The following is a 26,970-nucleotide window of genomic DNA, read 5'->3' on the forward strand; positions in this document are numbered from 1 at the left end:
GGTTGCACCAGCTTGCATTCCCACCAACAGTGAAGGAGGGTTCCCCTTTCTCCGCATCCTCGCCAGCATCTGTCATTTCCTGACTTGTTAATTTTAGCTATTCTGACTGGTGTGAGGTGGTATCTCATTGTGGTTTTGATTTGTATTTCCCTGATGCCAAGTGATGCTGAGCACTTTTTCATGTGTCTGATAGCCATCTGGATGTCTTCTTTGCAGAAATGTCTGTTCACGTCCTTTGCCCATTTCTGGATTGGATTATTTGTTTTTTGGGTGTTGAGTTTGATAAGGTTGCAGGTAGCTTGTTGATACCCCTTTCCTTTACACTATAGAATTGTTGAGCACAGCACAGTCATGGAGCATCTGTACAGGTGAAGAAGAAACCTAGTCTTGACTGTTCCTAGGGCCCGTCTGTACTGTCAGATGAAGACAATACAGCAGGGTTGTTGTGTAAAGTAAGAGAGGGCACTGCATGTTTGGGAACATGGTCAGTAAAAAGTGCTCTCTGCTGGCTTAACCATTCCTGCTGCCTTTTCAACTCCCTTTTTTCTTTAATGGTCCTTTTCACTGCCAATGTCTGCTCCCTTCCTGTCACCTCCCTCACCAGAATATTCTGTTCCTTATGATGGCAGGGATTTTATTTTGCCTTTTGCTGAATCCTCTGCATCTAGAACAGTACTGAACATGTAGTAAAGATCGGTGGTATGAGTGAATCCCTGCTCATAATGAGTGTCCCTGCAGCTGTCTCTACTGCTCTCTTCCCTTTTCCCCTTCCTACTTGTATTTTCTCTAAATCTTCTGTCTTCTTCCTAAGGGAATTTTGATCTTCATAGATACCATCAGTCAGTAGGAATAGTATTTTTTTTTTAAGGAAGTAGACTTATGAGAATATGTTGCATGTGTCCTTCATGTCTTCCTAGCCATATTTGCTGTCTGAGGTAACCACCAAAATTGTTTTCCAGCCAGAGATGCTCTGAGAGCTCACCTGTCCCAGAAGGCTGGAGCCTTCCTCATTCCTTAGACTTCTAGTGAGTGACTTGGTTTTATGCCAACTATCACGGCACACATTGTGAATATGGAAATGAATACATTTTCTCCCTACCTTGAACTTTTTTTTTTTTTTCATTTTTATTGAAATATAATTTACATGCTATAAAATTCACCCATTTTAAGTGTACAGTTCAGGGTTGTGGTTTTTTGTTTTTGTTTTTGAGGGTTTTTTTTCCGTATATTCATAATTGTGCAACCATCACTGCAATCTAAGTTTAGAATTTTTTAAAAAAATTTTTATTTATTTGAGAGAGAGAGAGTGAGTGAGAGAGAGGACCTAAGAGAGGAGGGTCAGAGAGAAAAGCAGACTCCCCACTGAGCAAGGAGCTTGACTCAGGGTTTGATCCTGAGACTCTGGGAACATGACCTGAGCTGAAGGTAGATGCCTCATTGACTGAGCCATCCAGGCACCCCAAGTTTAGAACATTTTCATCACCCCCCAAAAGAAACCCTGTACCCATTAGTAGCTACTCCCCATTCCCCTTCCATCTCCTCTTTTGCAACCATAAATCTACTTTTTGTCTCTATAGATTTGTCTATTCTGGGTATTTCATATGAGTGGAATCATACAATGTATGACCTTTTGTGTCTGACTACTTTCACCAAACATGATGTTTTCAAAGTTCATATTGTGGCATATCAATACTTCTTTTTTGTGGTCAAATAATATTTCACTGTGTGTATATACCACATTTTGTCTCTTCATTCAGTAGTTGATGGACATTTGGATTGTTTTTGGCTATAATGGGTAATGCTGCTATGAACACTTGTGTACAAGTTTTGTGTGGACTTATGCTTTCATTTCTCCTGGGAAGAAACTTTAGGAGCAGACTTCCAGAGTCATATGGTAACTCTTTATTTAACTTTTTGAGGAACTGCCGAACTGTTTTCCAAAGTAGCTGCGTTGTTTTCTATTCCCACCAGCAATGAAATGAGGATTTCAGTTTCTCCACATCTTCTGCAACACCTATTTTTCTAAATTATTTTTTAAAGATTTTATTTATTTATTTCAGATAGAGAGAGAGCATGTGCGCACAAGCCAGGAAGAGGGGCAGAGAGAGAAGCAGGCTCCCTGCTGAGCAGGGAGCTCAGTGCAGGGCTCTATCCCAGGACTCTGGGATCATGACCTGAGCCGAAAGTAGATGCTCAACCGCTGAGCCACCCAGCCATCCCTGCAATACATATTTTTAATTATGGCCATCCTAGTAGATGTAAAGTAGCATCTCATCATGGCTTTGGTTTGCATTTTCCTAATGGCTAATAATATTGCGCATCTTTTATGTGCTTATTGACCATTTGTACATCTCCTTTGGAGAAAATTCAAATCCTTTGCCTATTTTTAGTTGGTTTATTTCTCTGTTTATTATTGAGTTGTAAGAGTTATTTATATATGCTGGATATAAGTCTCTTACCAGGTATGTGATTTGCAAATATTTTCTCCCTTTCTGTGGATTGACCCTTTCCTTTCCTTCCTTCCTTCTTTTCTTTCTTTTTAAGAAATTTTATTTATTTGAGAGAGAGAGAGAGAGAGAGTGTGAGCATGAGTCGGGGAGGTAGGGAGGAGCAGAGGGAGAGGGAGAAGCAGACTCCCTGCTGAGCAGTGAACCGGACACAGGGCTCAATCTCAGGACCCTGAGATCATGACCTGAGCCGAAGGCAGATGCTTAACCAACTCAACTACTCAGGCTCCCCCTGGTCCTCACTTTCTTCATGATATTATTTGTAGCAAAGAAGTTCTTAAGTTTGATTTAGTTCAGAGGTACCTGGGTGGCTTCAATGTATCAATGTATCTATTTTTTTCTTTGGTTGTTTGTGTATTTAAGAAATAATTGCTTGAGCACCTGGGTGGCTCAGTGGGTTAAGCCTCTGCCTTTGGCTCAGGTCATGATCTCAGGGTCCTGCGGTCAAGCCCGACATTGGGCTCCCTGCTTGGTGGGAAGCCTGCTTCTCCCTCTCCCACTCCCCAGCTTGTGTTCCCTCTCTCGCTTTGTCTCTCTGTCAAATAAGTAAAAATAAAAATCTTTAATTAAAAAAAAATTATTCAGGGGCGCCTGGGTGGCTCAGTGGGTTAAGCCACTGCCTTCAGCTCAGGGTCCTGGGATCGAGTCCCACATCGGGCTCTCTGCTGGGCAGGGAGCCTGCTTCTTCCTCTCTCTCTTTCAGCCTGCCTCTCTACCTACTTGTGATCTCTGTCTGTCAAATAAATAAATAAAATATTTAAAAAAAAACAAACAAAAAAAACCATTATTCATTTATTTGACAGAGAGAGAGCTTGTCAGGTGCTTGAAGTCCTAAAAGTGGGTTGTGGGGATCATTGTACAACTCCATCAAGTTACTAAAAGTCATTGAACTGTATACTCACAAATGAGGAGGAACATGGTGCTACTTTTTAAAACCTGTTACCTAAATAAATAAAATCTTTTAAGAAGGAGGGGGGGGCTCCTGGGTGGCGCAGTGGGTTAAAAGCCTCTGCCTTGGGCTCAGGTCATGATCCCAGGGTCCTGGGATGGAGCCCCACATTATGCTATCTGCTCAGCAGGGAGCCTGCTTCCCCCTCCCTCTCTGCCTACTTGTGATCTATTTCTCTCTCTCTCTCTGTCAAATAAATAAATAATCTAAAAAAAAAATAAAAAAGAAAGAAATCCTTGCTTAGCCCAAGGTCAAACGGTTTATAGTTTTAGTTCTCACATTTAATTCTGTGATCCATTTTGAGTTAACTTCTTGGATTGTGTGTTAGGGTTCTAGCTTCTTCTTTTTGCATGTGACTATTTGGTTGTCCCAGCACTCTATTTGTTGGTACACTATTCTTTTTTTGTTTAATTATCTTGGTGCTATTGTTGAAAATCAATTGACCTCAGATAGATGGGTTTTTCTGTATTCTCTGTTCTGTTTCATCCATGTGTGTCTGTCCTTATGCCAACAACCACACTGTCTTGATTTACTGTAGCTTTGTAGTGACGTGCTGAGTTTTTAATTATAATCATTTTACTTAAACTATTTATCATTTATATCTCATTATTCAGCGGGAAATAATTATGAATATATCATTAAATATGCCATATTAACTTTTTAATAAGTTTTATTTGATCATAACAGTCAGCCATATGCATGTAAGTTCAGTTTTCATAGATCATTGCTTATGTAGTTTGGTTTTCTGCTTATCCAGCATCTAAAAACAATTAAAGCCACTGGTTGTAATTCACCTGCCATTACCTTTAAAATGGCTCTTAAGGGCAGTTGTGAGATTATCTTTTCATGGCTATTTGCCTTTTGAATACTCTCTGCCAAAAAAAAAAAAGTAACTTGAATTGTTCTTTTCATTTATAATTTATAGATTTTGTATGCTGAAACTTCTCAACCAGAGGAAAGGACCTTCCAAGTGTCCTTTGTGTAAGAATGATATAACCAAAAGGTACTTAATTTGGGTAGTGATGGGAGGTTGGGCTCAACAGTAGGGAAACAGAAATTCCTTCATAACAGAGCTGGTGCTCCTGTCAAACTATTCATCAGTAGAAAAATGTATAAACGAGTATTGGGTTGACAGAGTAAATTATTTCTGAAGTCATTTTCTTGAAAGTTTTGTGGTAGGTCTGTCTCACAAAGGTATTAGCAATTCATTGCCTCTTTCTAATGCTTCTGAATGGCATAAAAAGTGCAGTCTTACCTAATGTGGGAATGTACCATTCTGCCCCCTTTGTCTCCAGGTCCTGCTTTTCTTTTTCTTTCTTGTAGTTGTTTCTACTTAATTATACACACACAGTGTGTTTATACATTTTGGGTCCCTCCCACCAGGATATAAGTTCTTTTAGGACACTGACTTTTTCTGTCGCCGTCAATGCTGTTTTTCAATGTTTGGCACAGGGTACTCACTTAGATATTTAAAGGAATAAATGAATTATATTGTCCTACAACTTTCCTAAACCAAAATCTCTCTTTGGACATTATCATCTATGATGTGGGAAACAAAGGCAGAAGAAAAATTACTAAACTTCCTTACTACATACAGCCCATTGACAAGTCCCTGAAACAGGCAGAGTGACGTTCTTCTAGGGACTTAACTGCTTCCATGTTGACACTTTGCTAAGGGTAAATGGCAATCTTAGCCTGACCCTCTAGGATCTTTTTAAGTCTATTTAACATATAAAAATTCCTTTATCTCTACCCTCCAAGATCCATATTGGCAATCATCTGCCAAGCATATGACCCACTGATATTCATCTGAAGAGTCTCATGACTAAGGTTTTATTAGACAGTAATAAATGACCTTTTCTTTACGATAGCTAGCCCCCTTAAGGTCCTGGATACCTTGCTTCCAAAATTCCTTAGAGACTTACACTACCCCTAACCCTTCCCAACTTGAAAGTGTATAATGGGCCATTACGTTACATTGAAGTAACATAGTCATCATTTCACAGAAATCCCTGAAAGCTCAAATTAGGAGGTTGGATAGATGAAGTTCAGTTGTTAAGAATGGTAGGTTCTCTATGCAGTGAATTTATATCTACTATTGATTCAGAGTACAGTGTTTTAGATAGTAACAGGCTTTGGGTAGGCTTGAATGGCAAAAAAAAAAAAAAAAAAATTATGAGAACAACCAATTCTGCCACACAGTTTGTTTTGATGTTTTGATGATAGTGTAAGGTCACTAATAGCTCTTTTCTTGAATGTATTTTTACTGTTGCTACATCTGGCTTTTTGTTTACATATCTTTCCTTATTCTAGTGTCCTTAAAAAGTTGGTAATCCTTTGCTGAGTGTGTTTCTCAAACAATTTAATTTCAGAAGCCTACAAGAAAGTACAAGATTTAGTCAACTAGTTGAAGAGCTGTTGAAAATCATTCATGCTTTTGAGCTTGACACTGGATTGCAGTGTAAGTATTGCATAGCCCCAGGGGCCAGCACTCAAGTGGCTGTCCATTAAAACTCAGGAAGTTTTCACAGTTATTCTGTGAAGAGGCAATGACACCTTTTGGTCTAGGTTAATTTTAAGTCTTTATCTGTGATTTATTTTTTAAATCATTCCCACTGATCTCACACCTCATTTTATAAGTTCTGAGATACACATTTTTCACAGTTTAGCATCTCCAAAATTAGGAACAATTTACCACCTGTGGTGTGCCATTGTTAATTTAGTATGTTTTCTCTCTAAGTGGGCCAGAAAATAATTGTGTGTCTTGCATCATTGGTACCTTGGATTTAATGAAATATGGTATTAATACACAAATATGTTAGTGCTGAAGTAGGAAGAAAAAGATTAGAAATAATTTTGAGGGCGCCTGGGTGGCTCAGTGGGTTAAGCCGCTGCCTTCGGCTCAGGTCATGATCTCAGAGTCCTGGGATCGAGTCCCACATCGGGCTCTCTGCTCAGCAGAGAGCCTGCTTCTCTCTCTCTCTGCCTGACTCTCCATCTACTTGTGATTTCTCTCTGTCAAATAAATAAATAAAATCTTTAAAAAAAAAAAAAAATAAATAATTTTGACAGTCTGTGTGTTTCCTAGGAGTAGACTTTCCAAAGTAGATTAAAAAAATGATAGGTAAGCTTTAATGCATTGTCTTAACAAACCAGATAGCTCATACACAGGATTTCTTTTGGTTCTTTGATACAGTTACTGTATTGTTTTAAACTATAACAATAACATTTTCCTTTGTAATTCATAGTTGCAAACAGCTATAACTTTTCAAAAAAAGAAAATAACTCTCCTGAGCACCTAAAGGAGGAAGTTTCTATTATCCAAAGTATGGGCTATCGAAACCGTGCCAAAAGACTTCGACAGAATGAACCTGAAAACCCCACCTTGGTAAAGCCATTTTCATTTATTCTGGTAACATCTCTTGACTAAGCATTTTGAATTAGTGAAGGTGCTAGATGCTCATGGATTTATATAAAAAGGCAATAAACATCGGTTTGTAAATAGTTAACATGGACTTACATAAAAAGGCAGTAAACATAAAAAGTTAGAGCCACCTGGGTGGCTCAGTCGGTTAAGTGTCCAAATACTGGTTTCAGCTCAGGTCATGATCTGGGGTCCTGGGATCAAGCCCCACATTGGACTCTGTGCTCAATGCAGAGTCTGCTTCAGATTCTCTGTCCCTCTCCCTCCTGCTTGATCGCTAATAAATAAATAAAATCTTTTTTTTTTTTAATTTTAAAGATTTTTATTTATTTATTTGACAGAGATCACAAGTAGGCAGAGAGAGGAAGGGAAGCAGGCTCCCCGCTGAGCAGGGTGCCCAATGTGGGGCTTGATCCCAGGACTCTGGGATCATGACCTGAGCGGAAGGCAGAGGCTTTAACCGACTGAGCCACCCAGGCACCCCAATAAATAAAATCTTTAAAAAAATAAAAACTGCTTAAGAAAAAGGCGCTAAACAAGGTCAGATAGTAAATTAAATTCTTAGTCGAGAGTTAGAAATGCCAAGAGAAGGTCCATGTACTTAGTGTGGGCAAGAGAGAGCTTCTGGGTCCATCCCCTGCTTTAGTGCTTTTATCCATTCTGATGTTTGTCTAAAATAGCCTTGAGGTCACTGATGACTTTAAGATTTGAGCTTGCTAGTTTTTAAAATAATCACCTCACAGCAATTCTTCAGGCATGAGGAAGTGTCTTCTAATTTATTTTCTTTGAAAAGTTGCCTGGGAAATAAAGTCAGTCTTTACCATTTGAAAATTGCTTCAACTTAAAAGGTGTAATTGTCAAAGAAAATGCAGTGATTTGCTCTGTTTTTACTTGCGCATGAATGAATAATGCAGATCTTAAAAATAATAGTTCTCATCGTACCAGTATTCATTTTTCAGTAGATGTTAAAGAACTCAAAAAGAAGGAAAGCTTCATCAAAGTGATATTGGATTTTTAAATATTCTTTCCTGTACTGAATGTTCCTGGGATTGCTGGGTTTTTATTCATAACCCTGTTATCAGATATGATTAGAAATGTAAACTAATGATTCTCATTCCCTTTCTATAATACAAAGCATTAGCTTCAAAATACACTTTTCTTCAAAAAAATTACATAGATAATACATATTCAGTTTAGAAATGTTTAAAACAACACAGAGAGGAAAAAATATTTAAACCACACATAACTCATATATTTTGATTTGTAGTTTGCCAAGTGTTTTTTCCAGTTGTCAAATTTTAGTTAGTTATAATAGTCTGTTTTGTCCATGGCCTGGAGTTTCCTTTCAAGAAAAGAAACACAGAACTGGTTTCAACAATTGATTGATCGTTCTTTACTGTACTGCTTAGCAGGAAACCAGTCTTAGTGTCCAACTCTCTGACCTTGGAATTCTGAGATCTCTGAGGACAAAGCAGCAGATACAGCCTCAGAATAAGTCTGTCTACATTGAATTGGGTAAGAGACACAGATTTTGTAAATTTAGAATGATCGTTGCTGGATTGTGGTCTTACAGTTATACCAAAAGCCTCATAATTTATACAATGTCAGGGAAATTTGGGAAGTGGAAATACAATAATTTTATTTTCCTTGCCTTACAGTGTGTTACAAATAGGGTAAATGATGTAGCACTCACCACTTCGTAAAACAAGACCCTTATTTTATAAAGAGAACAAAAGGAAGTGTGTCTTGATTATACTGTGTAAACATGCTTTGGGAGGATGGAGAGTAGGGATAAGAAATAACATGATGGGATGGCCACAGCATTTGAAGGGATTCAGGATACATTGTACTAGACTAGGAAGACTTTTTTTTTTTTTTTTTAAAGGAAGACTTTTAAGAAGACCTGAGCTCAGTTCAAACAGGTCTCTCTAATCGTCTTATCTGTTAGAATGCATTTATAATTGGAAAGAGTGACCTTTTTGGGGCTGCCAAGCATCACCATATGTCTATCATAGCACTTACCAGATTCTCTACCTACATGTTTTTTCCCTGTTTGAAGATCATAAGTCCCGAGACAACAGGTGTTATCATAAAAATAGTATTTAGGAGAACTCACTGAAGTCTAGATACTGTTAGGACTTACTTGCATAACTCATGTAAGATCCACGGCAACCCCCTGAGGTTGTTAATATTATTGTACTTATTTTGCCCATGAGCAAATAGAGGCACACGGAGGTTAAGACATTTTGTTGAGCTAACAAAGATAGCAAGTGGCAGAGCTATAATTCAAACTTGGGAATTCTGGCATCAGAGCCCAAGCTTGTAACCACGTCTCTGCGTTACCTGCCATATGTTTCATCGTGTCTGCGGATTTTATACATAGTGAGTGTGTGGTAATAGTTCTTGAATGAATATCTGTTGTGCAACAAGTACATCTCATGACTTTAACCCTTTCAGTAAAAATCCTTTCAGTAAAAATCCTTTTACTGATTTGTTATCTGGGGAATTTTTTTTAGGATCTGATTCTTCTGAAGATACAGTTAATAAGGCAAGTTACTGCAGGTGAGTTAAAGCCTTTGTCTGTGAAGTTGGCATTTTTGTATTTAGTTAATAAATATTAAGGATTGGTATTTAGGTTAGAATCATGGCATTGGAATAGACCTTAGAGGTCATTTACTTTTTTTTTTTTTTTTTTTTTTTTTTAAAGATTTTATTTATTTATTTGAGAGAGAGACAGTGAGAGAGAGCATGAGCAAGGAGAAAGTCAGAGGAAGAAGCAGACTCCCCATGTTGCTGAGAGCCCGATGCGGGACTCGATCCCGGGACTCCGGGATCATGACCTGAGCTGAAGGCAGTCGTCCAACCAACTGAGCCACCCAGGGGTCCCTCATTTACTTTTTATAGTTGAGACAACATGTCTTAGTGGAGTCCAGAAGAGTGTAAACAGAATTCTGCTCAGACTTGCTTCCAGCAGATGGTTGTGTCTAACTTAGTTCCTCGTGCGCAGTAGTATTTTGGCTCATGAAAATATTAAAGGACTTCATTTTCAATTATTTTTCTGTTCCTTAATTTCATCTATCTCTCAAGCTTTGTCTACATGAATTATACAATGATCTGTTATCCCCCATCCCCCAACTGGGTTACCTGTCAAATTGCTTTCCTTAGGAATGATAGCTTGACCCTAGAATCTGTGATGGCTTGTCTGAACTATGCTGGTACCATTGCCAGTCAGATCTTGTTCGCAAATGACTTTTTCCTCACCTCTCATTGGGAGGAAATGTTTTTTAGCTGGAAGGGAAGCACAGAGGCAGTGTTGCATTCTATTGTAATGTCCGCTCTATCCCAGTGTTCCTTTTAAGTGTCTTTGCTCTTGCTTTCTCATTAAGATACACTTTTATTTATTTATTTTTAAAAGATTTTGTTTATTCATTTGACAGACAGATCACAAGTAGGCAGAGAGGCAGGCGTGGTGAGCGGGGGGAGCAGGCTCCCTGCTGAGCAGAGAGCCTGTTGCGGGGCTCCATCCCAGGACACAGGGATCATGACCTGAGCTGAAGGCAGAGGCTTTAACCCACTGAGCCACCCAGGCGCCCCTAAGATACACTTTTAAATTATGCTGAGTTTTTTTTTTTCTATCTTTGAGCTATTGTTTGTCTACCATTTAAATTTTAATTCTCTTTTGCTCATCCATAAAGCAATGTATCTGTGCGACTCCGCTGATTTTTATGACTATTTCTCCTCAGTCTTTGACCGTTTGATTTTGGCTGGAAGTTACTAAAGCAGAGTACAAATTTCAAAAAGTCAAATCAAATTGATCAACTTACTGCAGTCATACCTAGAGGAGCTAAAATACTTGATCTTGTCTATTTGACAACTCTGTGAACGTAAAACTAGTGTTTTCTCATTGAAGCTTCTGTCTTTTCTCTGTAGCGTGAGAGATGATGAGTTGTTACAAATCACCCCTCAAGGATCCAGGACTGAAGCCAGTTTGAATCCTGCAAAAAAGGGTAATGACAAGTCTTCCCAACTTAACAGGAACTGAAGAGAGAATGGGTAGATTCTATACTGTAATCAGATTATTCTGAAGCACATTTGGGACTTTTATAATTCACAACATCTCTTTGCAGAGTTAGAATGTCTTTCTCAAATGTCATGATACAGGCTGATTTGTTTCAATGGCATGAGGCTGATGTGATTATAATAGTACCCTGTGTAACTGGTTGTTACCTTTTACATTTAATTGATGTGTTTGTGTTTCATCTTTTATACACTAGTATTTAAATATAGGGAGTATGAGTCTGAAGATAGAACGGAGTGCTGTATAGCTCATTCCCAGTCTGCTTTTAGTCCACTGTCAGAGGTTAGGGAAATAGGAGGTGTGGTTTATCAACAGGGAGAATTCTGAAATTAAGTATTTGGGGTAGAAATAATGAGAATCTAGATAAATAGGAATTCTGTGAAAGTGCATGAGCTACATCTTTCGTATACTTGGTGGTGGATGAAGTCAGGTTCTCTGAAAATAGCCATGTACTTTATTTCCACCCCCAAGTTGTATTACGTGTACGTGTTTCTTCATGAGAGTTCAGTTTTTAAGCACCTTGTTGTTTTTGTATGCTTTCAGCTGCTTGTGAAATTTCTGAGGACATAACAAATAGTGAACGCCATCAATCCGATAATAAAGATTTGACCACCACTGAGAAGCATGCAACTGAGAAGCATCCAGAAAAGTATCAGGGTATTTCTGTTTCAGACTTGCATGTGGAGCCATGTGGCACAAATACTCATGCCAGCTCATTACAGCATGAGAACAGCAGTTTATTACTCACTAAAGACAGAATGAATGTAGAAAAGGCTGAATTCTGTAATAAAAGCAAACAGCCTGCCTTAGCAAGGAGCCAACAGAGCAGATGGGCTGAAAGTAAGGAAACATGTAATGATAGGCAGACTCCCAGCACAGAGAGAAAGGTACTTCTGAAAGCCGATCCCCTGTGTGGGAGAAGAGAACCGAAGCAGAAACCTCTACGCCCTGACAGTCCTAGAGATTCCCAAGATGTTCCTTGGATAACACTGAATAGTAGCATACAAAAAGTGAATGAGTGGTTTTCCAGAAGCGATGAAGTGTCAACTTCCGATGATGACTCACATGACGGGGGATCTGAATCGAAGACCGAAGTAGCCGGTGCAGTAGAAGTTCCAAACGAAGTGCACGTATGTTCCGGTTCCTCTGAGAAAATAGACTTAATGGCCAGCGAGCCTCAGGATGCTCTGATACGTGAACGCGAAAGAGTCCACACCAAGTCCGTAGAGAGTAACATCGAAGATAAAATATTTGGGAAAACCTACCGGAGGAAGGCAAGCCTCCTTAACGTGAGCCACACGAGCGAAGATCTGCTTATAGGAGTGTGTGCTGTAGAACCTCAGACAGTGCAAGCCCATCCCCTCACGAGTAAAGCAAAGCGTAAAAGGAGAACTACAGCAGGCCTTCATCCTGAGGATTTTATCAAGAAAGTAGATCTGACCATCGTTCCAAAGACTCCTGAAAAGCTAGTTGAGGGAACCGACCAACTCGAGCGAAGTGGTCACGTGATGAAGATTAGAAATAATGGTCCTGAGGATGAAATAAAAGATGATTATGTTCAGACCGAGAAAAATGCTAACCCAACAGAATCCCTGGAAAAAGAATCTGCTTTCAGAAGCAGAGCTGAACCGATAAGCAGCAGTATAACCAAGATGGAACTGGAATTAAATAGCTCCGGTTCGAAAGCCCTTAAGAAGAACAGGCTGCGGAGGAAGTCCTCCACCAGGCACGGCTGTGCGCTTGAATTCGTAGTCAGTCGAAATCCAAGCCCGCCTGATCGCAGTGAACTGCAGATCGATAGCTGTTCTAGCAGTGAGGAGATGAAGAAAGAACCTGCGGACCAGATGCCAGTCAGACGCAGCAAAACGCTTCAGCTCCTGGAAGAGGAAGAACCTGCAGCTGGACCCAAGAAGGGCAGGAAGGCAGGTGAACAGATACATAAGAGACTTGCCAGTCATGCTTTTCCAGAGCTGAGTTTAACAAACGTACCAGGGGGCTTTGCTAACTGTTCGAGTTCTAATAAACCTCAAGAGTCTGTCCACCCTAGCCTCCGAAGAGAAGACATAGAAGAGAGCCGAAGAACGACTCAATTGTCTGGTAGTACCAGAGATCCCAAAGAGCTGCTACTGAGTGGAGGAAGAGGTTTGCAAATTGAAAGATCTGTAGAGAATACCAGTGTTTCCTTGGTACCTGATACGGATTGTGGCACTCAGGACAGTATCTCGTTGCTGGAAGCCGACACCGTAAGGAAGGCAAAAACTGCACCAAATCAACGTGCGAGTCTGTGCACAGTAATTGAACACCCCAAGGAAACTATCCACAGTTGTTCTAAAGATACTAAGAACGGCCCAGAAGGCTTTTTGGATCCACTGACGTGCGAAGATAACCACACTCAGGAGACAAGCATAGAAATGGAAGAGAGTGAACTTGATACACAGTATTTACGCAACACGTTCAAGGTTTCAAACCGTCAGTCATTTGCTCTGTTTTCAAATCCAAGAGATCCAGAAAACGACTGTGCAATGGTCTATGCCCACTCTGGGGCCTTAAGGAAACAAAGTCCAAAAGTCACTCCTGAATGTGGACAAAAAGAGAATCTGGGAAGGCAAGAGTCTGAAATCAAGCATGCGCAGGCAGTTCCTGCGATGGCTGGCTTTTCTGCAGTTATTCAGGAAGCTCAGAAGCCAGAAGATTATGCCAAATGTAGCCTCAAAGGAGGCTCTAACCTTTGTCAGTCATCTCAGTTCAGAGGCAAGGAAACTGAACTCCTTATTGCAAATAACTGTGGATTTCCCCAAAATCCTTATCATATACCACCACTTCCTCCCGTCAGATCAGGTATTAAAACTCTTTGTAACAAAAACCCGTCAGAAGAAAGGTTTGAGCAGCATTCAATGTCACCAGAAAGAGCAGTGGGAAATGAGAGCGTCATTCAGAGTACAGTGAGCACAATTAGCCAAAATAACATCAGAGAAAGCTCGTTGAGAGAAGTCAGCTCCAGCAGTGTTAATGAAGTAGGTTCCAGTACAAACGAAGTAGGCTCTAGTACTAATGAAGTAGGTTCCAGTGGAGAAAACATGCAGGCAGAACTAGGTAGAAACCGGGGACCTCAATTAAATGCTATTCTCAGGTTAGGTCTTATGCAACCTGAAGTCTGTAACCAAAATTGTAAAGATCCAGAAATGAAAAGTCAAGGAGAAAATGAAGGTATAGTTCTGTCTGTTAATGCAGATTTCTCCCCATGTCTAATTTCGGATAACCCCGAACAACCTATGGGAAGTAGTCATGCTTCTCAGGTTTGTTCGGAGACACCCGATGACCTGTTAAATGGTGACAAAATAAAGGGGAGAATCAGCTTTGCTGAAAGTGACGTTAAAGAAAGATCTGCTGTCTTTAGCAAAAATGTCCAGAAAGGAGAATTCAGAAAGAGCCCTAGCCCTTTAGACGATACACTTTTGGCCCAAGGGCAGAAAAGAAGGGCCAGGAAATTAGAGTCCTCAGAAGAGAACACGTCTAGTGAGGAGGAAGAGCTTCCCTGCTTCCAACACTTACTATTTGGCAAAGTAGCCAACACACCTTCTCAGGCTACCAGTCACAATGCTGTTGCTGCAGAGGGTCCGTCTAAAAAAACAGAGGAGAACCTAGACTCACAGAAGAGTAGTTTAAGTGACCTCAGTAACCAGGTACCATCAGCAAAGGCATCCCAGGAACATCACCTGAGTGAGGAAACGAGGTGTTCTGGTAGCTTATTCTCTTCACAGTGCAGTGCTTTGGAAGACATGACCGTTAATACAAATACCCAGGATCCTTTCTTGATGTTTGATGCTCCTTCCGAACAAGTGAGGCATCAGTCTGAAAACCTGGATGCTCTGAGTGACAAGGAATTGGTTTCAGATGATGATGAAAGGGAACTTGGTCTGGAAGAAGATAATCACGAAGAACAGAGTGTGGATTCGGACTTAGGTACTGGAACCAGGTTTTTGTGTTTGCCCCCGTCTAGTTTCTAGTTTTCTAGAAATGAGCTAACTGTTGGTGCCTTGTCGGGGAGAACATTTTACAAGTTTCCAAGTGCAACTAAAGTCACTGCTTCTTAAACTTTACACATGTTCCTCTAAGGTGCCTTTCCTTAAAAGTGCTTTACCCAGCTGGCACATCTTCTCTGTTTGAATGAGATCTAATTGTTGGCTGACTTGTTTCTGGTTTGCTATTGTTATGACTTCCAAGAGGAAATCTGGGTGTCCCAAAACAAGGAGCATAATCATTCTGCATAATACAAAAGTGAAGTTTGTCCTGCCAGTAGGAAGACGGGTATGGCCAGTTGTGGTACGTGCTGTTTTTATATCTGAAACTATTTTTATCATCATTTAAGGTGAAGTGGCATCCGGGTACCAGAGTGAAACAAGCTTCTCTGAAGACTGTTCGAGGTTGTCCTCTCAGAGTGATATTTTAACCACACAGGTGAAAAGTTTGTGTGGGTGTGTATGTGTGTATGTCATGTTCTCTGCATTCAGTAGCGCGTACCCCACATTCTGACATTTGCTCGTATGATCCTTTTTTATTTTTTATAAGATTTTATTTATTTATTTGACAGAGATCACAAGTAGGCAGAGAGAGGGGGAAGCAGGCTCCCCGCTGAGCAGGGAGCCCAATGCGGGGCTTGATCCCAGGACCCTGAGATCATGACCTGAGCCAAAGGCAGAGGCTTAACCCGCTGAGCCATCCAGGCGCCCTGCTTGTATCATCCTTTAGAATCAATGGTCTAACTGTTGTATGTGGTGCCTCATCTCCTCAAAGGAGATTGTAAGCATCTGAACCGAACTCATGCTGCCTTTCATTTCCCACTCACACACACATACACAGCAGCTGGCTGAGAACACTCAATCCGAATTTAATGAGTAAGCTAAACCTTCAAAACAAATTCTCCCTATAGCAAAAAATATCTATGAAAACACTACTGTATCAAAGAGAGGGATATGGTTATTTTGGGGACCAAAGTGGAGCCTATAGAGTTCTCTTTCTGCTGGAGATGATCCGACTTTCGTTGCTTCATGGAGATTTCTTTTTGTTCTTTCTCTTCTAAGTTGGTAGTAGTTTGTTCTTTGGTGCCTGTAAGTCCTCTTTTTTCTTTAAGAAAGAAAGTACACAATTTTACTTCCTGTATTTCATGGTCAAGACAATATTGGGGTTACTTACGAACAGGATAAGAGCCTTGTCATATCTTATGGCATTTGATAACATGAATGTTTCAGTACTACAGAGAGAATAGTCTCAGAAAAGCACTCTATCCCAGCGGGTTTTTTTTTTTTTTAAATATTTTATTTATTTGACAGAGAGAGACACAGTGAGAGAGGGAACACAGGCAGGGGAGTGGGAGAGGGAGAAGCAGGCTTCCCGCTGAGCAGGGAGCCCAATGCAGGGCTCGATCCCAGGACCTGGGGGTCATGACCTGAGCCGAAGGCAGACTCTTAATGACTGAGCCACCCAGGCACCCCATCTATCCCAGCATTTAAAGAGTAACACCAACATCTTCACAGAACGAGTAATAGGGAAAATAGAATACTGGGAGGAGAAAGAGGAAGCCCTACTTTCTCTGAATATCCTTTTATGCCTTGAATTTTATACCATGTGGATTACCCAGTAATAATTATTATTAACTTATTCTTCATTCTTCTTTATATATGTGCACAAAGGCCTTATTTTTAAAAAATATATATATCAGGGGCGCTTGGGTGGATCAGTGCGTTAAGCCTCTGCCTTTGGCTCAGGTCATGATCTCAGGGTCCTAGGATCGAACCCCACATTGGCCTCTCTCCTCAGCAGGGAGACTGCTTCCCCCTTTCTCTCTGCCTGCCTCTCGGCCTACTTGTGATCTCTCTCTTTCCGTCAAATAAATAAATAATCTTTAAAAAGAAAAAGAAAACTCACTTAAATATATATATATATATATATATATATATATATATATATATATATATATTTATATCAGGGTGCCTGGGTGGCTCAGTCATCATCCCAGGGTCCTTGGATTGAGCCCTGCCTGCATCAGGCTCCATACTCAGTGGGAATCTTGCTTCTCCCTCTCCCACTCCCCCTGCTTGTGTTCCCTCTCTCACTCTGTCTCTCTGTCAAATAAATAAATCAAATCTTTAAAAAAAAATTTATATATCTCATACTCCATGTACTTACATCATAATGTTGTTTTTTCTGTTGCATTAAGTTTCCTCCTGTGATTCATTTCTAATTAGTATACAGTATTCTGTCTTTTGGATAAGCCATGATTTTTTTTTTAAGATTTTATTTATTTATTTGACACAGAGAGAGAGATCATAAGTAGGCAGAGAAGCAAGCAGAGAGAGAGGAAGAGGCAGGCTCCACGCTGAGCATGGAGCCCGATGTGGGGCTTGATCCCAGGACCCTGGGATCATGACCCGAGTCGAAGGCAGTCGAAGGCTTAACCCACTGAGCCACCCAGGCGCCCCGGATAAGCCATGATTTTTATGACCTGTTGATGAATATGAGGGTTACGGGCTAAGAGGCACAGTTTGCTATTATGTACAGCATACCTGTATGTATCTTTTATCTGGTAATATCTTTTATTTTTTAAGTAATCTCTACACACAACGTGGGGCTCAAACTCACAACCCCAAGATCAAGAGTTTCATGCTCTACTTACTGAGCCAGCCAGGCGCCCCTCTAGCAGTATCTTGATAACTAAATATTTGCCCATGTTCCCAGTGCTTTCCTTAGTATAAATGTTTGGTCTTTGATACATATTGTTAAATTGTTCTTCAGAAAGATTGAACAAATCTAAATTCTTCCAGCCCCCGTGGTACTTGATGGTTCCCATTTCCCGGTACCTTTGCCAACACCAGGTGGTATCCAGTTTTTAAATCTTCTAATTCTTGGCATTGCTGTGAGGACTATAGAAAGAAAGGGCTTGTCTTCTGCTGCCCACAGAGCAGATTCCTCTAGGACTGAAACCTGCTGGAGTCAGGAGGAAACCTCTTCCGTACCTGAGTTGTCACCAGTGTTCTTCCCGCCTACAGGATTACCATGGTGACTGAATGAACAAAAAGACCAAGGAGGCCTTTTCTCTGCAACTCCTGTGATCCTTTCTGTGTGTGGACTTGGGACTCTGTCGACCTTTCACGAATGCCTTTCACCTTTTTGTGCCTTGTGTTTTAAGGTTGTAGATCCTGGTTTCTGATTCTGTCCAGCCTCCTTGTTTTTTATATTTCTGATCTTATTTGCAGAGATACGTCTGTTTGTTCAAGATGCATTCTGCAAATTGTTTTTAGCAAGCATCTACTCCAAAATAGACTTAAGGTCAGATTTCCTGGCTAACCTAAATCTAGAGTAGCACAGATGCAAAATAATTGCAGTAGGATATTTTTCCTCTATCTGTTTAATCAAACTAAGGAGAAGTATATAGGAGATAGAGAAATCCTAATTTGGTACCATTAGTATCTATTTTTTATCAAAGACTGACTGGATATATTCATTCATTCATTTCTGCATTAAACATTTACCAAGTGCTTAACTACCTGCTAGGCATTGGGAATACAAAAATGATTAAGGAAGGATTCCTCCCCTCAAAAGGGGTCAGTATTCCACTTCCATATGCTAATGCATTAGCAGTATAAATGAGGTAGTGGGGGATCGTCTGTTCCTGATAATAGATGTAGATGGGGGGGATTTCTGAAGGAGCCATTTGAGCTGGACCTTGAAGGAGAAGAATTTTTCCAGATAGAAAGGGGAAGGAGGCAGCAAGCAAGGCAAAGACAGAGGCATGAAATGTCCAGAAAGCAGAGTTGTCCCATGTGACTGGAAAACAGGACATAGGGGTAATTGAGGGAAAAATAAAAGATCAGGGTGTGTAAGCCCTTTTGAATGCTATGCTTAGGAATTGGGACTCTATCCTGAGGGCAGGAATGAGTAATAATGATATAGTGTTCAGAAATATTAACTTATCTGAGCAGTGGTATACTACTAAGGTCTTTATGGAAGAAAGAGACATGATAAACATGGCTTTTAAAGAACTTCCACAGTAATGCAGCTGTATTAAAAGAGATCAGAGTAGCATGTTGGGAATAGAAAAGAAGAATAGGGCTAATTCCAGAAACACTTAAGAATTAGAATTAAAAAAAAAAGAAGAAGAAGAAGAAGAAGAGAAGAAAAGCCTCTGTAAGCAATTTGGTTTTGGTCTCCCGAATGTATCTGGGCAATTACCTACAGGGGAATTTAGGTTATAAAGTAATTCCTTTGGGAAAACCCAAAGGAATGTTCTCTAATTACAGTTCTCTGGTTACTATTTTTCCTGATTTTTCTAACCTATTTAATGGCCACACGGAGGTTAGTTAGATGTGATGGTCATGCCAGAAGTGACTATTAGGGCTTCTGAAGCTTGTCAGATAGCTGTGTCCTCGGTTTCCTGCCAGATTTACAGAGGCAGCCCCAAGGCCAGGGTGTGATCAGCGAGGGAACTACCTACAAGCACCACGTGGTGGCAGTGGCCCTGCTGCACACGTTGGCTGCAGGGCGGTCTCAGGGCAGCAGCAGAAACCTTGTGACGCTGGGAATACATTTTCTGGCCATAAAACCTGCAAGCTGTGAACTCGGTGTCGCGGGAGAAAGTAGATGGCTTGTTTTTAGTAGAGGGCAAAGTCATTTGCAAGGATCAGAAGCAACGAAGGGTGAAACAGTCCGTTTCCCTGGGGTTCGCCAGCAGCCATGGATATTCCTTCTAACCGTGATGAGGAAATGTGTGGTTTGGAAAGCTCCTTACTTACCAAGTACTTTGTTTATCAAAAAACCTAAGACTTAGGAGCGCCTGGGAGGCTCAGTGGGTTAAGCTTCTACCTCTGGCTCAGGTCATGATCTCAGGGTCCTGGGATTAAGCCCCACATCGGGCTCTCTGCTCCGCGGGGAGCCTGCTTCCCTCTCTCTCTCTGCCTGTCCCTCTGCCTGCTTGTGATCTCTCTCTCTGTCAAATAAATAAGTGACATATTAAAAAACAGAACAAAACCTAAGACTTAGTAGATTTCTTCTTGAAATGAAGAAACAAACATCAGAAGCCCTGTAAGCAAGAAGAGCCCATTATCTTGAATTGAAAACAGTAGCTATCCTTACAGGATTTCCCAGGGCTCTTTCTGCTAGATCCTTCCCTCCAGCTGATGATCTCTAGGTACCCTCTGAGAACAGCAACACTGTGAGGGCTCTAATACCCAGCATGCCTCCCATATAATAGATGGTCAGCAAATAATTTTTGAAGGAACAAATAGATAAATCAATGGGTTAGCTCTTTGCCCTCTCTCTTTTAGAGACTAAATGGTCCAAGAATGGCAGAAAAGGAAGAATCCTCACCAGCCAGAAATCAGACATTATGTGTATGGACTAATCCAAATCCCATAAGAGTCCTACGGTACCAAATCTGTGAAACACAGCTTGTGTAAAATATTAACAGAATCATGCTGATTTTAAATATCGTGTTTGAGGGGCGCCTGGGTGGCTCAGTGGGTTAAGCCGCTGCCTTCGGCTCAGGTCATGATCTCAGGGTCCTGGGATCGAGTCCCACATCGGGCTCTTTGCTCAGCGGGAAGCCTGCTTCCTCCTCTCTCTCTCTCTCTGCCTGCCTTTCTGCCTACTTGTGATCTCTCTCTGTCAAATAAATAAATAAAATCTTTAAAAAAAAAAAAATATCGTGTTTGAGTACCTTCATTGTTTTCTTTTGCTTCCTATCTTTAAAAGAAAATAACCAGCTTTGAAAAAACATCGCAATAAAGCCAACTCTGTTGGGGAGAGTTTGAGGAGTTTTTTTTTTCAACTCTAACTCAAACATCATTCTGAAATAATTTCATGGGCATTAATTGCAGGAGTGTGGTTGGATTAAAAGGTGTTCAGCCAGAACTTATGATTCCATACTAGGTGGTTTCCATTTCCATGCTAAAATTAATTGGTGTGACATACTTTTGCTCTCTGGCAAGTCGCTAAAAGAGTGTGACTTTCCTGGTGTCATTTCTTGTGTTTACAGCAGAGGGATACCATGCAAGATAACCTGATAAAGCTACAGCAGGAAATGGCTGAACTGGAAGCTGTGTTAGAGCAGCACGGGAGCCAGCCTTCTCGAAGTTCCCCTTCCCCCGTGGCAGGTTCTTGTGCCCCGGAGGACCTGCTCGATCCAGAGCAAAACACATCAGAAAAAGGTTTGTTATATTGGCCAAACTCTGGTATGTTAAGCAGAATTCTTCTCCTCCCTAAGCCTTTATCCTGCTATAAAATGTGGGCCGTGGGCACCTGGGTGGCTCAGTTGGTCAAACATCTGACTCCTGACTTTGGCTCAGGTCATAATCTCAGGGTCCTGGCATCAAGCCCCACATCTGGCTCCGTGCTCAGCACAGAGTCTCCTTGTCCCTCTCCCTCTGCTCCTCCCCCTGCTCATGCTCACACTCTCTCATTCTCTCAAATAAATAAATAAAATCTTAGGGGGAAAAAAAAACATGTGGGACTAACTCCAACATTTTATGTTCTTTGCTCAGCAGAGGTTTGCTGAGTCACTCCATGGGTAATTTTATTTAGAGCCTTGCCTCTGGCCCCTGCTCACAACTGTTTACCTTACAGAGTAACCAAAACAGTCATGAAGTGTCGTCGTCTGGGTACACACAGTGAGGAGATGCTATGGGAAGCCCATAGGAAAGTGAGTGTGATGGCAGAGACTGGAACTAGGCAACCCTTTATTCTAGGAAGCTTGGAAAAAACAACACTTAGACTTAGTCCTTTTTTTTTTTGTTTTTAAAGATTTTTTTTATTTATTAGAGAGAGAGGAGTGAGAGTGAGCACAGGCAGACAGAGAGGCAGGCACAGGCAGAGGGAGAAGCAGGCTCCCTGCCAAGCAAGGAGCCCGATGTGGGACTCGATCCCAGAATGCTGGGATCATGACCTGAGCTGAAGGCAGCTGCTCAACCAACTGAGGCACCCAGGCGTCTCATACTTAGTCCTTTAACAGTGGTGTCAGGTCCCAAAGCCCTATTTATTTATTTATTTATTTATTTATTTAACACCCCCCCCCTTTTTAAAGATTTTATTTATTCACTTGAGGGAGAGAACGAACAATGGGGGAGGCAGAGAGAGAAGCAGGCTCCCCACCGAACAAGGAGCCCAATGTGGGGATTGATCCCAGGACCCTAGGATCATGACCTAAGCCGAAGGCGGACACTTAACCGACTGAGGCGCTCAGAGAGAGAGCTGTCCTAGGTGTCAGGAATTGCACCATGATCCACAAAAAGTCCAGTTCTGCAGAAGAGCCTGGCACTGTATTACAGCATCGTGGTCATCAGCAAGACCAGGTGGACCTCTGAGAGAAGGCATTTGGAGTAACCAGGCAGCTTGGAATTGATCAGAGCTGACTTCCTATAAGAAGTGAGCAATGAGGGAGCCTGGGTGGCTCAGTTGTTAAGCATCTGCCTTCAGCTCAGGTCATGATCCCAAGGTTCTGGGATTGGGTCCCTCCATTGGGTTCCTTGCTCAGTGGGGAATCTGCTTCTCCCTCTCCCGCTCTCCCTGCTGGTGTTCCCTTTCTTGCTCTGTCAAATAAATAAATAAAATCTTTTTAAAAAAGTGAACACAGACCTGAGGAATAACATGGCATAAATGAAGGAAAACGAGCTGAAAGGTAAGGTTGAGTCTTTAACTGGACAGCGCCTTGTGGTGTTGTGAGAATAGCACATCAGGCAGCTTGTAAATAGGGACAGATCCGCAAAACATAGGTGAGAGGAAATGCTCAGGCACAGGTGCTTGACACAGGGGTGGAGGGCAGGGAGAGGGAGGTAGGGGGCTGCCGCTTAGGGACCTGTAAGTGTGGTGAGCCACCCCCCCAATGTTCTTCACTACTGTCTCCGTGATAGCCACCCTGCTAACTTCCTGTGAAGGTTCTTTCTTCGTTGCTCCCTTCCCCTACTGGGGGCCTTAGGCCCTGCCTTTTCGTCTTTCTAGGAACTCAAGTCTTAATTCTCCAGAAGAGTGTGGCCCTGGTCCCAGAATGTGCTTTGCAGTATTTTTGTGTTCAGGGAGAAACAGTAGCTCATGCATGAGGAGCTCGGGACTCTGTTGCTATGGCAGTGATTCAAATGTATTTCCTTAAATGCTTTCTTTGTAACCGTACCTTCATTTAGTTCCTCTCCCAGATAATGAAGCCCAAAGTCTCGTCCCCAGCACAGCTCTCTTTGGGGTGCTTTCACCCTCTTCAGTCTAAAAACAGACGAGACTTCCCATGTTAATGCATAGCATAGAAAATGTTACTGTCTGGCTTTGAATATGTGTGTAAATCTACTGTCTCTGCTTTGGAGTGTAGTGTGTACGCATTCATTTTTTCCTAAAGATCTGCAGACAGCGTGTTTCTTGTGGCTTTCTTTCTATTTATTTATTTATCAAAGGTTTTATTTATTTATTTCACAGACAAGAGATCTCAAGTAGGCAGAGAGGCAGGCGGGGAGCGGAGGGGAGCCGCCGGACCCTGGGATCATGACTTGAGCCGAAGGCAGAGGCTTTAACCCACTGAGCCACCCAGGTCCCCCTTGTAGCTTTCTTTCATTTTAAAATTTCATAAATGCTATATATTTATACATTATGCTTTACTTTGGTCTTCTGGAAACTTTTGAAAATTTCTCCTGGATCTCTGTATAACATTTTTTTTTTTAAGATTTTATTTATTTATTTGACAGAGATCACAAGTAGTCAGAGAGGCAGGCAGAGAGAGAGAGGGGGGAAGCAGGCTCCCTGCTGAGCAGAGGGCCCGATGTGGGGCTCGATCCCAGGATGCTGAGATCATGACCTGAGCCGAAGGCAGAGGCTTAACCGAGCCACCCAGGCACCCCTCTGTATAAGACTTTTGTCAGGAGCTTTTACTCTATCCTTTATAGTAAACTTATACACAGCCTTCTTTTCCATGAAATTAGAGTTTCCTCAGACTTCTGAGGTAGGTGGGTAAATGTTGAGAGGAGAAAGGAGAAGCTTATGAAAATTTCCTAGTTTAAAAGAAAAAAAGGAGGGGCGCCTGGGTGGCTCAGTGGGTTAAGCCTCTGCTTTCAGATCAGGTCATGATCTCAGGGTCGTGGGATCGAGCCCTGCATCAGGCTCTCTGCTCAGCGGGGAGCCTGCTCCCCCCGCCAACCCGCCTGCCTCTCTGCCTACCTCTGATCTCTGTCTGTCAAATAAATAAATAAAATCTTTAGAAAAATAAATAAATAAAATTTTAAAAGAGAAGAAAAAGAAAAAAGTCCTTTCTCCCAACTCCACAGAGAATGTCCTCCATGACCTTGTATGTTGGCATAACTGAAATATGTTGTGCAAATTGCTCAAAGCCTGCTTCTCAATAAGATCTACCATGAACCACCATATTTTCTATTGCAACTTTGACCTGTCTGACTTCTCCAGCTCTACTCCCCACTGTTGTTCTTTTCATAAGCCTTGCAAACTTTTAATAATACACAACTTGTTTTGCTCACTGTTTGGAGTTCTTCCTCACATTCCACTAGAATGTAGATTCCATGAGGGCAGAGAACTCTGAGAACACAGTAGCTACTCAGTAAATACTTTAATTCACATTATTCAAAAACCCACCCCACGCTTACCGAAAGGAAATTTTGGGGTATGGATTCTGAAATTTGGGGGCTTTATTTCTGAAACAGTGTGTCAACCTAATATCAACTCAAGTTTTGCAACTTTTCCTTTCTTAAGTTGGTTTGAATTGAGCTAAAATTCAAGCAAACTTGTTACTTCTTTTTTTAAAGATTTTATTTATTTGTCAAAGAGAGAGAGCGCACAAGCAGGGGGAGCAGCAGGCAGAGGGAGAAGCAGACTCTCCACTGAGCAGGAAGCCTGATGTGGGACTCGATCCCACAACCCCCAGATCATGACCTGAACTGAAGGCAGATGCTTAACCATCGGTGCCACACAGGCGTCCCTCAGGCAAATTTCTTGATCTAGAAAGGGTAGTTTTGTTTACCTTCAGCTATAAGGACATTTTTTTTTAATGCACTTTTTATTTTTGGATTATTTTAGATTTATAGAAAAGCAGCAATGATAGTACAGAGAGTTCCTGCAGGAATTCTACCACTTACCTAGTTTTGGTTTCCAAATATCACCCTACATCACCATGGTGCTTTTGTCACACCCAAGAAACCAACACTGGTACATTACTAGTAACAAATGAAACTCTAGACTTATTTGGATTTCACTGGTTTTTATTTTTAAAATCCTATCTATTTGTCTCTACATACGTGGCTTAAGATCCTGTAGACATATTTTATTTATATATACATGCATATATATATATTTTTTTAATCTTGATGGCAGGATTATGGATGTTTAAGATCCATTTTTTTTTAAAGATTTTATTTTTTGAAGGATGTAGGTCCTATACTTTGTAGTTTATCATTTCTTAAACCTGAATTTCATTGTAGGTTCTATATTTTGTAGTTTATCCTTTCTTAATAACGTTCCTTCTTCTGTGATTTTTTTCCTTTAATCCCCCCATACTTTTCATAATTCTTAGTGCATAATAGGCAGTAAGTTTATTAAATGTTTGGTCTAGGCCATATTCACTACCCATGAAGAATATAACAGGTTAAGACCCCCAGAAGAGGGGTACCTGGGTGGCTCAGTCGGTTAAGTGTCTGCCTTTGACTCGGGTCATGATCAAGTCCTGGGTCATGGGATCAAGTCCCACGTCGGGCTCCCTGCTCAATGGGAAGTCTGCCTCTCCCCTTGCTTGTGATTTCTCTCTCACACTCTTTCTCTCTCAAATAAATAAAATCTTTTAAAGGTGGTGGGTGATTTAAGAGGGATCATTCCAGGACTTGGGCTCTGGGTCCTGCTTTATGAAATAAGGATTAAGGAAGAAGAAAAGCAGAAAACTTTTTTTTTTTTTTTTTTTTTTTGACAGAGAGAGATCAGTAGACAGGCAGGCAGAGAGAGAGAGGGAGAAGCAGGCTCCCCGCTGAGCAGAGAGCCTGATGCAGGTCTTGATCCCAGGACCCTGAGATCATGACCTGAGCCTAAGGCAGAGGCTTAATACACTGAGCCACCCAGGTACCCAAAAAGCAGAAAACTTTTGCCCAGTATTTCTTGTATACTCTTCAGGTATGGAATGCAACTCAGGTGAGTTTAATTTCTTTGTCGTTTGAGCCTTATTATTTTGAAAAGAGCAGGGCACCTGAGTGGTTGAGTCAGTTAAGTGTCTGATGCTTGGTTTCAGTTCAGGTCATGGTCTTGGGATTGAGCCCCATGGGGTTTTGGGCTCAGCTCAGAGTCTGCTTAGGATGTTCTCCCTCCCTCTCCCCTGCCTCCCCCCACCCCCGTTCTCGAGCACTATCTGTCTCTCTCTCTCAAATAATAAATAAAATCTTTAAAAAGAGAAGAAAAGAGCAACTCGTATGTCAAATATTTAGACAATGGAATGACTTTAATATCTGTGTTTGTATCTAAGGCTCCTCCCTGCCCCACACCTTTTCACTCTTTTTTCCTTTGATTTTTTTAAAGATTTGATTTATTTATTAGAGAGAGAGTGAAACCATGAGCAGGAGGAGAGGGAGAGGGAGAAGCAGACTCCCCACTGAGCAGGGAGCCCTGCATAGGGCTTGATCCCAGGACTCCGGGATCATGACCTGAGCTGAAGGCAGACACTGAGCCACCCAGGTGCCCCTCACTTTTTTTTTTAAACCCTTTCCAGTGGTTGCTTCTGTTTGGTGTGATTCCTTAGAAACTATGCATTATCTTTTATCAGTTATTATCCTGTTTGGGGGGGTAAATGATACTCAGTTGAAAGAACATCCTGCTGGTTCACTGTAAGACTGTTTGCTTTCAGCAGTTGGGAGTTCCTGTGTTTCTAACGCACAGATCTCGAAAAGAGACCTAAAGGAAACTAGAAATAATACATTGGAGGAGTAACTCAGGAGATCAGTGATTATTGCCCCCCCCCACCAGGCTACCTAGTGACTTAAAAAACAGTTTAATTAAT

The 26,970-nt window shown here is 41.3% G+C and overlaps 1 protein-coding gene across 10 annotated transcripts in view; it reads left to right on the forward strand.

The window, feature by feature from the left end:
• BRCA1 (BRCA1 DNA repair associated) overlaps nucleotides 1–26,970 on the forward strand; it is a 67,102-nt gene that overhangs the window by 17,109 nt on the left and 23,023 nt on the right. For 4 of the 10 annotated variants that reach the window (XM_059379007.1, XM_059379008.1, XM_059379012.1 and 1 more), the window contains 9 exons: nucleotides 4,382–4,459; nucleotides 5,829–5,917; nucleotides 6,705–6,844; nucleotides 8,290–8,395; nucleotides 9,397–9,442; nucleotides 10,811–10,887; nucleotides 11,502–14,921; nucleotides 15,328–15,416; nucleotides 20,989–21,160. In XM_059379007.1, coding sequence (XP_059234990.1) covers nucleotides 4,382–4,459; nucleotides 5,829–5,917; nucleotides 6,705–6,844; nucleotides 8,290–8,395; nucleotides 9,397–9,442; nucleotides 10,811–10,887; nucleotides 11,502–14,921; nucleotides 15,328–15,416; nucleotides 20,989–21,160 — 4,217 coding nt within the window. The remainder of the gene's footprint in view (nucleotides 1–4,381; nucleotides 4,460–5,828; nucleotides 5,918–6,704; nucleotides 6,845–8,289; nucleotides 8,396–9,396; nucleotides 9,443–10,810; nucleotides 10,888–11,501; nucleotides 14,922–15,327; nucleotides 15,417–20,988; nucleotides 21,161–26,970) is intronic. The other 6 variants (XM_059379013.1, XM_059379015.1, XM_059379009.1 and 3 more) reach the window with 3 other exon arrangements.

This window comes from Mustela nigripes, chromosome 16, assembly GCF_022355385.1.
Source record: "Mustela nigripes isolate SB6536 chromosome 16, MUSNIG.SB6536, whole genome shotgun sequence".
In the NCBI taxonomy this organism is placed as follows: domain Eukaryota; kingdom Metazoa; phylum Chordata; class Mammalia; order Carnivora; family Mustelidae; genus Mustela; species Mustela nigripes.